The sequence below is a fragment of the Sarcophilus harrisii genome, chromosome 2 (assembly GCF_902635505.1).
Source record: "Sarcophilus harrisii chromosome 2, mSarHar1.11, whole genome shotgun sequence".
In the NCBI taxonomy this organism is placed as follows: domain Eukaryota; kingdom Metazoa; phylum Chordata; class Mammalia; order Dasyuromorphia; family Dasyuridae; genus Sarcophilus; species Sarcophilus harrisii.
In genome coordinates, this window is record NC_045427.1 from 351257140 (window position 1) to 351271216 (window position 14077).

Here is a 14077-nt window from a genome sequence, read left to right on the forward strand (position 1 = left end):
TCTGGAATATGTCTTCAACAGAAATAATTAAGTTTGGAAAAGGAGATTGAGGGGTGAAGATTCTGTTTCTGGGATATCCAATTTAGAATGTCCAGTACGTAGTTAGAGATGTGGGACTTAAGCTCAGGAGAGGGATGGGACTATATATATGTAAAAAGAAAACTAGGAGAGAGTGGTATCCTGAAAAAATCCAGAGAAGAGACACCATCTAGAAAGAAAGAGTGCCCAGTAGTCTTAAAAAAGATGAGGACTGAGAAAAAATCAGATTTGGCAATTCAGAGACTGTTAGTCAATTTGGATAGTAGTTTCAGTTCAGTAGAGATCTTAGAAGCCAGAATGCAGAAGGTTTTAGAAGTGAATAGGAAGGAAAGGTAGTGAGGGAAGCAAATATAGACAACTTTTTTGTCCGAGAAGGGATGTAGGATTATAGCTTGAGGAGATGGTGGTATCTAGTGGGTTTTTTTTTTTCTTTTCATTTTAATAGTATTTTATTTTTCTAGTTACATGTAAAGGTAGTTTTCAACGTTCATTTTTGTAAGGTTTGAGCTCCAAACCTTTTCTTACTCTTTTACCTTCCCCCATCCTAAGACAGCAAGCAAGCTGATATAGGTTGTACATGTACAATATAGTTCTATATTTATCATCTTGGGAAAGAAAAATCCGAACAAAAAGGGAAAAAGCAAGAAAGGAAAAAAACATAAAGGAGAAAATAGGATGTTTCCTTCCACATTCAATCTCTTTCTGGATGCAGATGGCATTTTCTGTCCCAAATCTATTGCAGTTACCTTACTTCACTGTATTGCTACGAAGAACAAGTAGAAACACTGCTGGATCAAAGGGTTTGCAGAGTTTTGTAGCCCTTTGGGCTATAAATTGCTCTCCAGAATTGTTGGATCAATCTAGTGAAGGTTTTTTTTTTTTTAGTCTTGGTATGTTTGAAGGTAGAGTAGAGGATGAAAATTTTGAGATGGTTACTGATACACAGGACAGAAGAGAGTAGCATTAAGGAAACAGGAGAACAGGGTGATAAATGATGTCAAGAATTTTCTTTTATTCCCCACTCCTTTTGGACCTATTGATTTTTTTTCTTAGTAGTTGTCTTTCTGGTGGGAATATTCATGAAATAATTGTCACTAAAACACACATGGTACATTCACACATGGTACAACCCTAAGTCAATAAGAAAGTCTCCTTAATTGTCATGGACTGTTGTATTTGGTCAAATCTGGATACTTTTGCCTCTTTTTTGGTGCTCAGTAGCTTTCAAATGCACTTATTGATTTCTTGTTGGTTGCTACTACTCAGAAGGTAAATTTGCTACTTTTGTTTTCTTAGGAGCTTGCACTTGGCAAGGCAGAGGAAAACAGTAATGTAGCAGCACTGAAAGAAGAACTACCAACACTACTGCGAGAAAAGGGAGATCTGGACAGAAGCCTTCGTAAATTAGATCAGGAAATGGAACAATTAAACCATCACACCATGACAAGAACCCAAATGGAAATGCTGACCAGAGACAAAGTATTGTATCTTAATTCTAGTAATACTAAGGTGTTGAAATTTTCATTTGACATTAGTATCTGATGAGACAGTGTTTGGTAGCAGAGAGAGAGATCATCAAAGCCAGAAATACCTGGGTTCACATTTTACTTCTGACAAATACTGGCAGTGTGACCTGTGATCCTGGGAAAAACAAAACTTCTGCCTTAGGGGTGCCACTCTTGGGAGACTATGAGCTGCAGAAATGTTTACCTATATTGGTAGCTATAGTTTCCTCACTTTGGAATTCTCTATTCCAATGAAATCACATGTCCAATTTCTGTTTACAAGTAACTGAATCAGTGATATATTTGGTATCATAATTGACATATCAAAACTGTCATATGCGTTTCCATTAAAAAAAAAATAAATCTTTAAAAAAATTTTTCCTTATAGGCTGACAAAGATGAACAAATAAGAAAAATAAAATCTAGACACAATGATGAATTAACGTCATTGTTAGGCTATTTTCCCAACAAAAAGCAACTTGAAGACTGGCTTCATAGTAAATCTAAAGAAATTAATCAGACACGGGACAGACTTGCCAAATTTAAGTAAGTATTCATTTGATAATGTAGGAGTTGTTTCTTTTCCCTACTAGACCAGTTTTTAAAAAATGTTCCTAAAATCAGTTGTTGTCACAGAGTGGCATATTTTAATAGTTGGCATCACATGCATCTTAAGATTTGCCAAGTATTTGAGGGGCATTATTTTGTTTTATCCTCATGAAAATTCTAAGAGGTAGGCACTTATCCTGACTTTAGAGATGGTAGTTGTGAGTGACTTGCCTAGGATCACATAGCGAGTGTGACTAATAGTTTTTTTTTTGTTTTTTTTTTTATCTGACTAATAGTTCAGCATCTCCTCACTATGCCATGTTGACTCTTACTTTGACTTATTCTGTGGAATACTTTTGTTGTATATACTCGTGTATTGAAAAGCAGGCAGCATAGTGAGATGGATAGAGAAGGCAGAGTTGAGCCTCTGTCTTTGAGGTAGACTGGCTATGTGATCCAGGGCAAATCCTTTAATATTTCAGTGCTGGACGCAAGTTTTGTAAAGACTATATATTGCCAAAAGAGTGCCATCCTGCATTGATAGAAGGAGTTTCCTTACTTGGAAGATTTCTTTATCAATGAAATTGCATTTCTTATCTCTCTATACTCGTTTATAGTATATACTCTATACTTATTTATCTGTCTATATAAATATATGGAGTTGCATAGGGCAGAGTTATAAATAGTGATGGTTTGTTCTGTTTTTTCTTTAAAATCTTATATAGCTGTTTAGGAGACTAAGATTCAGATTGATAATATTTTCATTATTAGTTTTTGTGATGTTCGTAAGGGATGTTTTTTAATTAATGTTCTATATTATCATGTGTATGGGTAACTAGTCTCTTATAAATTAAGAAAACATTGTTATGATAGGCTATTGATATATTTTTTGTTATATCTAGCCTGAAAACCTAAATAGATTTCAAGGACCCCAAGGACTAAGGATCTCATACTCTTTCAAGGCTTCACAGTCTTGAGGATATAGAGTTTCTTCCCTCCCCGCTGCCTTCTTGATACTTTGAGGATTCTACCTCTGTCTCAAGGAAAACAAAATTACTTACCTCAGGGTAATTAGGCTCTAGCAATCTCTTAGGCTTCTTTTAAAACTAAGGAGGCCATTGCTGTGTTTGAATTTTGAAAGACCTGAAAAGCTAGATATTTTCTTGTTTCAGCTTTTGACTCCTTTCATCCTAACCTGGCTTGTTGATTAAACCTTCATTAGATACTACATTCCCTTGGAAAAAAAAAATTGTTCTTGCTTTCAAAGACTTTATAGTCTAATGGGGGTAGAGATTATACAAATAATTATATATATATTGTAAACAAGACATATACAAGGAAAGTTAATGATAATCTGAAATGAAAGGTATGAAGATTAAAGAAGAGTGAGAAAAACTTCTTGTGGGAGGTGAGACTTTTAATGAAATTTGAAGGAAGCCAGGAACCCAGAATGAAGAAATGAGAAAGGAGAGAAAGCTCTAGGCATGGAGGACAATCAAAAGCTCAGTACTGGAAAAAAAAAATATATCATGGAAGAAATACAAGGAAACCTTCTGTCATTGGATCAAAGAGTACATGGGAAGAGTTGGATATAGGAAAATTGGAAAAATAGGAAGATACAAAATTATGAAGAGTTTTAAATTGATCTAGTTCTCAGAGTGGAGTATTAAAACTTCCCAAAATAATGGTTATATTATCTTTGCCTTTTTGCTATTTATGTTCTATTAATAATTTGAAAATTATATGTTATAGATAAATTCAATAAGGATGACATTTCTGTATCTATAGTATCTTTATGCATTAAAACAGCTACTTTGGCTATTAAAAAAAAAAAGATACTACATTCCTTCAAGCTCTCATTTTATATCTTAGGCAAATTCTCAATCATACCCAGAAAAAGCCTATTTACATTTGTTGCTTCCACTTTCTTTTCTCTTACTTCTCAACAGTTTGCAATCCAGTTTCTTTTTCTAGTCTTCTCAGTCAATTGAAGCTGCTTTTTTCAGGATTAACAATGATTTCTAATTGACTGATTTGATTGTCTTTTCTCAGTTCTCATCTTTCTTGATCTTTGGAGCATCTGACACTGTTGATTGCTTTCCTCCTAGGTATTCTCTGATTTGATATGACATTTCCTTCTCTTGTTTTTCTTCCTCCCTGACTGCTCTTCACTCTTTTGAATCATCCACATCATTGTCCCTATATGTGCATATCACAGGCTTTGTCCTTTATATTGCTTTCTCACTATGCCATTTCTTTTGCTGACTTTATTGACTTTGAGTATTTGACTATTGACTCTTTGTATAGTTGACTCACAGATCAAAGTGTTCAGTTCCAGTCTCTCTTGTGAGGTCTAGTACCGCATCATAAGTTGCCTGTTTCAAACTGGATGTCTCATACACACCTCAGACTCAACACATACAAAATAGAATTCATTATCTTTATCCCCAAATCAAGCACGATTCAGAACTTCCCTATTTTAATTAAGAATATCATAATCATTTCAGGATCCTAGGTTCACAATCTTAACATCATCCTTGACTCTACAGATTTCTTCATTCTGCATATTCAATTAGTTGTCAAGTCTTGATATTTGTACCCCCTTGACATTTCTTGTATCAGACAGTTCCTATTTATTTACATAGATACTACCTCAATCCTTTGTTTTTCTTGGGCTCTTACAATAGAGTGATAATCAGTCTCTGTGATTGAAATCCCACTCTATCCAATTCATCTTCACGTAGCTACCAGAGCAATTTTCCTTGAGTGCAGGTCTGACCACATCATTACCAATGGCTCCTATTGTTTTTAGGATAAGTTATATACCCCTTATTTGATTTTAAGAGCTTTCACAATCTTGCCCCATCTACCTTTCCAGCCTCTAAAATTTTATATTACTCATTTATACATTATTTTGATTCGATTTTTAATCATATATCTTGTTAGTATAGTTCTGTTTATCTTCTTACATGTTTTAAGAGCATAGCTCATATTTTAAAAGCAGATCCATTTCTATTTCAGTAAAGAGCTGGCTTCAGCAGAACAAAATAAAAATCATATCAATAATGAACTCAAGCAGAAGGAAGAACAATTGTCCAAATATGAAGACAAATTATTTGATGTTTGTGGAAGTCAGGATTTTGAAAGTGATTTAGATAAGCTAATGGATGAAATTGAAAAATCTTCTAAACAGCGAGGTAAAATTTATTAATATTTTGATCATTTAAAATATATGTTTAGAGTTCCATTCATCATGCTTTTTCCTTCCAAACACTAATTTACACAAATTATATTTAGGAATCTTTGATAAAAGAAAACTTAAGTATGTAAATTTTAGTCTTTTTATAGGGAAAGAAAAAGGAATAAGTATTTACATAGTACCTACCATGTGCCAGGCATTGTGCTAAATGCTTTACAAATATTTCATTTGATCCTCATAACAACTATGTGAGATAAATATGATTATTATTATGCCCATTAAGCAGTTGATGAAGCTGAAGCTTTTTAATAGTGTATTTGTTCAAGGAATTATAAACAATCATACTCATAAAAAAGAATACAACTTACATATCTCTTCTTCAGATAAATGAAGTTTATAAAATGCCAAATTAAAACTTTTCATTTTCTTTTCTTAAAAACAGCAATGCTTGCTGGAGCCACAGCAGTTTATTCCCAGTTTATTACTCAGCTTACTGATGAAAACCAATCATGTTGCCCTGTATGTCAGAGAGTTTTTCAGACAGAAGCTGAACTACAAGATGTGATAAGTGATTTGCAATCCAAGCTACGCCTTGCTCCTGACAAACTCAAGTCAACAGAATCTGAGCTGAAGAGAAGAGAAAAAAGACGTGATGAAATGATGGGGCTTAAACCAATAAGGTAAAGGAAAAAAAGGACACAAACTTTTTTTTATAGTAGCACTGTAAGTATAAAAATGTACCCATTCAAACCAATTTTTGTTAGTTAATCCTTTCTGAAATATACTTGAGATGGAAAATTTAATTATCATTTTTTTCTTTTCTTTTGTCCAGAGTAAAACATTAGACATCCTGCTGAATTTAATAGGCTGGCATTCATTGCCTCTTGCTGTTATTTTTATTGCTAGAATAAATTTTATTTTTTCAAAAGTAAACCATTCGTAGTAGAAAGTTCTTAATCATGAAACATAAGCTTTTATGCTGAATTCTTCAGAGTTGCTTCAGAGGGGTATATATATATATATATATATATATATATATATATATATATGTATTTTGTTTGTTTGTTTTCTTTTTCTTTTCTTTTATTTCTTAGCTTTTTATTTTTCCAAATACATGCAAAGTTAGTTTTCAGCATTCACCTTTGCAAAACCTTGTGTTCAAAATTTTTCTCCCTCTCTCCCCAGGCAGCAAACAATTCAAGACAGATTAAACATGTGCAGTTCTTCTAAATATATTTCCATTTTCATCATGCAGTGTAAGAAAAATCAGATCAAAAGGGAAAAAAACACAAAGAAAAAAAAACCAAAGAACAAAAAGAAAAAAATCGCATTTTCAGCTATGCTTTGATATACATTCAGTCTTCATAGTTATCTCTCTGGATGCAGATGGCTCTTTATGTCACAAGTCTGTTAGAGTCTCCTTGAATCACCTTGTTGAAAATAGCCAAGTCTTTCACAGTTGATCATCACATAATTTTTTTGTTGCTGTATATAATGTTCTCCTGGTTCTACTCACTTCACTTAGCTTCAGTTCATGTAAGTCTTTCCAGGCTTATCTGAAATCAACCTGCTCATCATTTCTTATAGAACAATAATATTCCATTCTATTCATATACCATAACTTAGTCAGTCATTCTCCACTTGATGGACATCAATTTCCAGTTCCTTGCCACTATGAAATGGGCTACTATAAACATTTTTGCACATGTGGTCCTTTTCTAGGGCATATATTTTTGCAAAACAAAAATCAGGTTAATAAGCTTTTTAATAAGAACCTACTGTAGTAGAGTATCAGAAAGAAATATAGCAAGGTTCCCCTCTTGTCTTCCTGCTCCCAACTGCCCTCTCTCCCCCCAAAAACAATAAAAAACAAAAAACTCTAGATCTAGAAAATGCACCAGACCAAACCATCATTGGGAAATCCATGAGAAAGTCTCTAGAAGTCATTTGTCTGATCCAGGTGAGCATAGGTTCATAGACAATAAGATGTATAGATACTAGGGACATGATCTGTCAAAGAGCATGCTATAGTCACTAACATATTATAGTATGTTGGACCATTCCAACACCCAGGGAATAAAGGACTGAAGCTAACCTCAAAATCAATAAAACAGTCTCAGACCCATGCTGGGGCATCTCAGCTTTATGCAAGAAGTTGAAACAGGTGCTGTCTTCCATAGCTCTCATTTCTTTTCCATTCTCCCTATCCTCCATTCATATTTGGTTTTTAAAATTATTTTTAGCTCTCAAAAAAAAAAAAAAAAAAAAGAAAAACTCAAAACTCTTTATTCCAAAAGTTCTTCCAAAAATTCTAGTTGCATTTGTGTCTAAGCTGTGTTTTTTTATATGGCTTTTGCTGGCAGATGTTCTGGTCATTCTTTATCTGGATTTGTATTTTATCTATTTTGTTAAGAGGAAAGTTACTGCCCAGTTCTGAGTCTGAGAAATACACAGGGGTGGTATTCCCAGGTTAGGAATGGTTATTGTTCCAAGACTATGTATCAAATGAGGAACAAGTTCAGAAGCAAATAGAAGCCATGTAGCTCTGAAATCAGGAAAAAAGCAGCATCTCAAAACTGGCCTTTAATCCAATTTGAAGCCTGTAGTGGAATAACCAGGGTAGAAATCCCAGAACAAGAATGACCCTGCACTTCTGTCACTCTAAACTAGCTCAACTTCGCAGCTGACTGATAATAGCTAAATCCAATAGCAGGGTACTGGAATTTTAAACCAAATACAGATTCACATGAGTTCCAGGTCAGAACTTGTAAAGCTCAGAACAGCAGAGTAATGATCATACTTGCCCTGGATTAGATCAAGAAAAGCTTTTAGAAAGGGCATAGAAAGCTTACGAGACCCCAACCTGCAATATTGGAGTAACACAACTTGTACCTGATATATAATTCTGTATACAAAGAAAGCTTTAATAAGACCAACTTAGATATTTCATCCAGAAGTACACAAATGTACTAATGTAAAATCCAAAATCAGAAAGTAGGCTGTAATTTATGAGTAAACAAAAAAAGATTTCCACCATAAAAAATTCTTAGCAGGATAAATAAGATACAAACCCAGAAAAAAAGACTTTAGAACATTTGGCACTAAAAGCCATAAAGAATAACATGACTTCGACACAAATGCAACTAGAATTTCTAGAAGAGATGAAGTTAAAGTTTGTTTTTCTTTTTTTTTGAGATCTAAAAATGATTTTAAAAAACCAAATATGGACTATAATACCCCAAAGACCCAGGTTACTGGGACAAGAACTTAGTATTTGACAAAAATTGCTGGGAAAGTTGGAAAAGAGTATGGCAGAAACTAGATATTGACCAAAACTTAACACTCTATACCAGAGGTCCTCAAACTATGGTCCTCGGGCCAGATGCGGCCAGCTTGAAGACGTTTATCCCCCTCACCCAGGGCTATAAAGTTTCTTTATTTAAAGGCCCACAAAACAAAGTTTTTTTTTTTACTGTACTCTGGCCCTCCAATAGTCTGAGGGACAGTGAACTGTCCCCCTATTTAAGAAGTTTGAGGACCCCTATAGCAAGATAAGGTTGAAATAGGTTAATGATTTAGACATAAAGGATTTACTATAAATAAATTAGGAAAGCAAGGGATAGTCAATGAAAAAGCAAGGAATTTATGGCCAAAGAAGAGCTAGAGAACATTATGAAATGCAAAGTGGATAATTTTGATTATATTAAATTAAAAAGGTTTTTGAATAAACAAAACCAAAGTAGCCAAGATTAGAAGAGAAACAGAAAAAAATTTTTATATCCAAGGCTTCTGATAAAGGCCTCATTTCTATAGAAAATTACCTCAAATTTATAAGAATACAAGTCATTCTCCAGTTGATAAGTTATCAAAGGATATGAACAATTTTCAGACAAAAGAAATTAAAACCATTTCTAGTTATGTGAAAAAATGCTCTAAATCGCTATTGATTAGGGAAATGCAAATTAAGATAACCCTGAGATACCACTACATACCTCTCAGATTGTCTAAGATGACAGGAAAAGATAATGATAAATGTTGGAGGAGATGTGGGAAAACTGGGACACTAATATATTGTTGGAGTTGTGAATTGATCCAACCATTCTGAAGAGCAATTTGGAACTGTGCCCAAAGGACTATCAAACTGTGCATACCCTTTGATCCAGCAGTGTCTCTACTGGGTCTCAAAGAGATAATAAAGAAGGGAAAAGATCCCACATGTGCAAAAATGTTTGTAGCAGCCCTCTTTGTAAGGGGAAGGAAGTGGAAACTGAATGGATGCCCATCAGTTGGAAAATGGCTGAATAAGTTATTGAATGTTATTGTTCTATAAGAAATGATCAGCAGGATGATTTCAGAGAGACCAGGAGAGACTTACATGAACTGATGCTAAATGAAATGAGCAAAACCAAGAGAACATTGTCACAACAACAAGATTATATGATGATCGATTCTGATGAATGTGGCTCTTTTCAACAAGGAGGTGATTCATACCATTTCCAATAGATTTGTGATGTAGAGAACCATCTGTATCCAGAGGGAGGACTGAATGTGGATCACAACATAGTATTTTCACTTTTTGTGGTGTTTGCTTTTTCTCTCTTTTTTTTTCTTTTTGATCTAATTTTTCTTATGTAATATGATAAATGTGGAAATATGTATAGAAGAATTAGACATGTTTAACCTATATTGGATTATATGCTGTCTAGGGGAAGGGAGTGGAGGGAAGGGAGAAAAACTTGCAACACAAGATTTTTGCAAGGGTGAATGTTGAAAACTTTCTTTACATATATTTTGAAAAGAAAAAGCTATTATTTAAAAAGAAAAATAAAGATCAACTTAATTGACAAAAAACCAAATATGAATGGGAAAGAAATGAGGGCTATGAAAGAAAGAATTTAAAAGAGAATTAGGAGTTTGGTATAAAACTAAGAAAACCTTGCCCAAGAAATAAGTTCCCTGAAAATTAGAATGGAGAAAAGCCCGTGACTTCATGAGGCAATAAGAAATAATAAGAAAAAAATGGAAGAAAATAGGCAAAATATTATCTGAAAAACCTATAATTTAGAAATCATTAGACTATATAAAATGTGTGATCAACAAAAAGAGCCTAGCTGTCTTATTTCAAGAAATCATAAAAGAAGACTGCCCAAGTGTCTTAGAACCAGAGTACAAACTGGAATTATAATTCACTGATTGCCTCTTGAAAAAAGACCTGAAATGTAAAGTCCCATTATAGCAAAATTCTAGACCTTCCAGCTCAAAGCAGCCAGAAGGAAAGAATTCACTTATCAAGAAGCCACAGTCAGTATCATATAGTTAGTCACTATAGGAGTAGAGATCTAAAATTATAATATTCCCGAAAGCTTATGATTATAAGAATAATTTATGTAGTGAAACTAAAAGTCTTCAGAGAGAAACAAATGGATCTTTAATGAAATAAAGGACTTCCAAACATTTCTGATGAAAAGACCATAATTACATGAAGTTCAAACTCAGAAGCTAAGAGAAACAAAAAATTAAACATGAATGAATAATAATGGGAATAAAGAAGAATAAAATGCTTATATGCATATAAGGAGATAACATTTATCCCTCTAAATCCTATTCGCCTTAGAAGTCTAATTAGACTAAGAGAGACTGAGATGAATTCTGTTATGTCTTGATCTTAAAGAAGAATGGAAAGGGGAAAGAAAGATAAAATTATATCACATAATTGAAGTGCATAAAGTGCTTCTCTATACAAAAAGGAAGGAGTTGAAGCTAACATTTGAACTTCATTCTTATCTGACTTGGTCAAAGAAGGGAAGAATACATTCATTCATACATTTATACATAGACCATTAAGTATAGGAATGCAAAACAGAAGGAAACAATGAGAATTAGAGAGAAAGTATATTCTTTAATAAGCTTTTCTTGTGACAAAAAATTGGAATCTAAGGGGAGTATCAATTGGTGAATGCTTAAAGAAATTATAGAATAATTGTATTTTGTGATAGAATAAGATTATGCAACAAGAAATATTAAAAGACATAGCTTTTGAGAAACCTGGTAACCTTAATGAATTAATGAAGAGTAAAGTGATCAGAACCAGGCAAACAATTTAATTAAAGTCAAAAAACTTTGAAAAATTTAGGCACTCTGATTAATATGATGACCAAGCACAATTCCAAAGGGGACGGAAAAGTAAGAAAGTAGATTTTTGCCAATTAAAAAAGTTTTTAAAAAATCATTGATCATTTTTAAAATTCACAGAAGAGAAAAGAAGTACGTTGAGAAGGAAACAAACAAGCAGTATTGGTTTAGAACTAATTTATTATGTTATAGGTAAAGGAGATTGTTTCATATATATAACTTTTTCTTTTTATATATGTGTGTGTGTATGTATATACACACATATGTATTATATGGCAGTGTTCTTGTTTATCAAGTTTATGATAACAAAAATAGTTCTTTTACAAAAAGAAGAAAACCAGCTTAACTTTGTACCAAGCACTGAAAGATTTAGAGGTTTTGGTGGACTTAGAATAATTCAGCAGTCATATTTGGGTGGCAGTCAAAAAGAAGTTAATATCATCTTCAATTTAATTAAGAAAGCAGTATCTCCCAAGAATAAGGCAGTGATGACCTTATGTATTTAGCCCTGGGTTAGACCACATCTAGAATGTTATATAGTTCAGTTCTGAGTACCAAAGATCAGCACAGAGGAGTACAATTACAGTGGTGAAAGGAATTGAGTCCATGACATTTGGAAATTGATCTAAGGAATTAGGAACACTTAGATTGGAGAAGAGAAGATTTGGGAGGAGAGGGAAACAACTTAATGGCTTCAAGTATTTGAAGGGTTGTTATGTAAAATAAGGGTTAACTCTGTTTAACTCCTCAGAGAGGAGATCAGGAACAGGCAAAATGTTTCATAAATTATTAAGTGGAATGGACTGCCTTAGAATGTAGTGGGTTAGTCTTTTGGCAAAGGCTAGATGGCCATTTTTACCTACATTTTTTTCATGGTTAGTTGGTTATATTGTAGCAGATTACCTTTTCAAGTGTGGGTTAAGCTAGATGGCTGCTGAGGTTCTTTCCAGTTCTGTGTTTGTAATACCTGTAGGATCTACCTATAGGGTTTTTGTGAAATTTAAATTAACTATTGTATATAAAGCACTTAGCAGATTTTAAATCACATCTATTACAAGGTAGAACATTTTAAAGCATTTTACAAATACTTTCTCTTTTCAGTGTCACAGCAGTTCTGAGAGTTAAGTGCAACAATCTGATGACTTCCATATTAGATATGGTATCTGAGGCTGGAAGAGGTTACTTCTCTTGTCCATTGTCATATACCTCAGAAATATTGGAGTCACATTTCAACCTAAGTCTTTCTGACAAATCCTGCACCATATTTGCTTTATCATACTTCTTTCTATTGGGTTAAAAACATCAATTTCATAAATATGAGTTTGGGGAGGAGTGGCTAGATAGTAGTTTTCTGAGTTTTAGTGGACTAAAATGAAATTAAATAAATATTAAGCATTTACTATGGGAAGGCACTATGCTAAGTGCTGGGGATACAAATAAGAAAAGATAATCCTTGTCTTCAAGGGGCTTACAATCTAATGGGAGAAGAGAACATACAAAAGGAAGCTGAGAAGCCTGAGGTTAGAGGAGAATGTCTACCATAGAATCCAAAGTATGGTGTTCCCTGAAGTTGAAGCCAAGCAGAACTGCTGATAGGAAAAATGATGTTACCGGGAAACTTGTTAAGCCCTTTATAAAGGAAGGCTTTGGGAAGAGTTTAATATTCTGACTTCTAGCCTTCCAGTCAGAGGAGAGAGGTAATTGAGGGTTACTTTAGAAGGTATTGATAAAAGGTTTGGCTTGTCTAACTGTATCTTCTATGCATGGCTTTAAATAGAAACCTTTTATTTGAAAATAAATTGCCCTAGGTAATTAGAAAAGGAGAACAATATTCACAGTGACTACAACACTGAATGAGAGCCAAGTTCTGATTTACTTGAATGGTTGCTCGCAAAGGTGATGAAATATCATGTCCCTCCTCTTTATAGAAAGGTGGAAGACTCTAGTTGAAAAATATTTCATTATATAGTTTGATGTAGTTCTGCTTGATAGTTTTGCTTTCCTGTTTTTCTTTTATACAAGTTGAGATTCAGTGAGAGTGGAAAGTTTGTTGAGAAATGGCCATTGTATCAGGCATCAATAATAGCTTAAAGTATCATTTTTAAAATTAAAAACAAATTTAGCACAATGCCTTGTATATAGTAGATAATTCAGTAAGTATATATTGGATACAATTGTTGAACTGAGCTTTAGAGTTTTGTGGTATGTGTGTGTTTTGTTTGTTTTTTATCAAGACAAAACATAATTGATTTGAAGGAAAGAGAAATACCAGAATTGAGGAATAAACTACAGAATGTGAACAGGGACATACAGCATCTAAAAGGTGAAATAGAAGAACAAGAGACACTCTTAGGTACTATAATACCTGAAGAGGAAAGTGCTAAAGCATGCTTAACAGATGTTACTATCATGGAAAGATTACAGGTATGTAGAGAGTTGCTTTTGGAGGGCATGATATTTATGTAGATATTTTTGTATTAGTATGATTTTATGTAGATATTTTTAATAGTTTCTTTTCCTGTTTTCCATTATTCTCATCAAGTATCAAATATCTATTAACTTGGAGGCACATTAATTCCTCAAGCTAACCTTTTGATTTGCTCTTACCAGCTCTGTTATGTCCTTCAGTTTCCTTATCCAATCCATTGACCTC

The 14077-nt window shown here is 33.5% G+C and overlaps 1 protein-coding gene across 2 annotated transcripts in view; it reads left to right on the top strand.

The window, feature by feature from the left end:
• Nucleotides 1–14077, top strand: part of RAD50 (RAD50 double strand break repair protein) — an 82962-nt gene that overhangs the window by 22449 nt on the left and 46436 nt on the right. For both annotated transcript variants that reach the window (XM_012549910.3, XM_003756482.3), the window contains exons 11-15: nucleotides 1336–1518; nucleotides 1933–2090; nucleotides 5115–5290; nucleotides 5735–5972; nucleotides 13659–13848. In XM_012549910.3, coding sequence (XP_012405364.1) covers nucleotides 1336–1518; nucleotides 1933–2090; nucleotides 5115–5290; nucleotides 5735–5972; nucleotides 13659–13848 — 945 coding nt within the window. The remainder of the gene's footprint in view (nucleotides 1–1335; nucleotides 1519–1932; nucleotides 2091–5114; nucleotides 5291–5734; nucleotides 5973–13658; nucleotides 13849–14077) is intronic.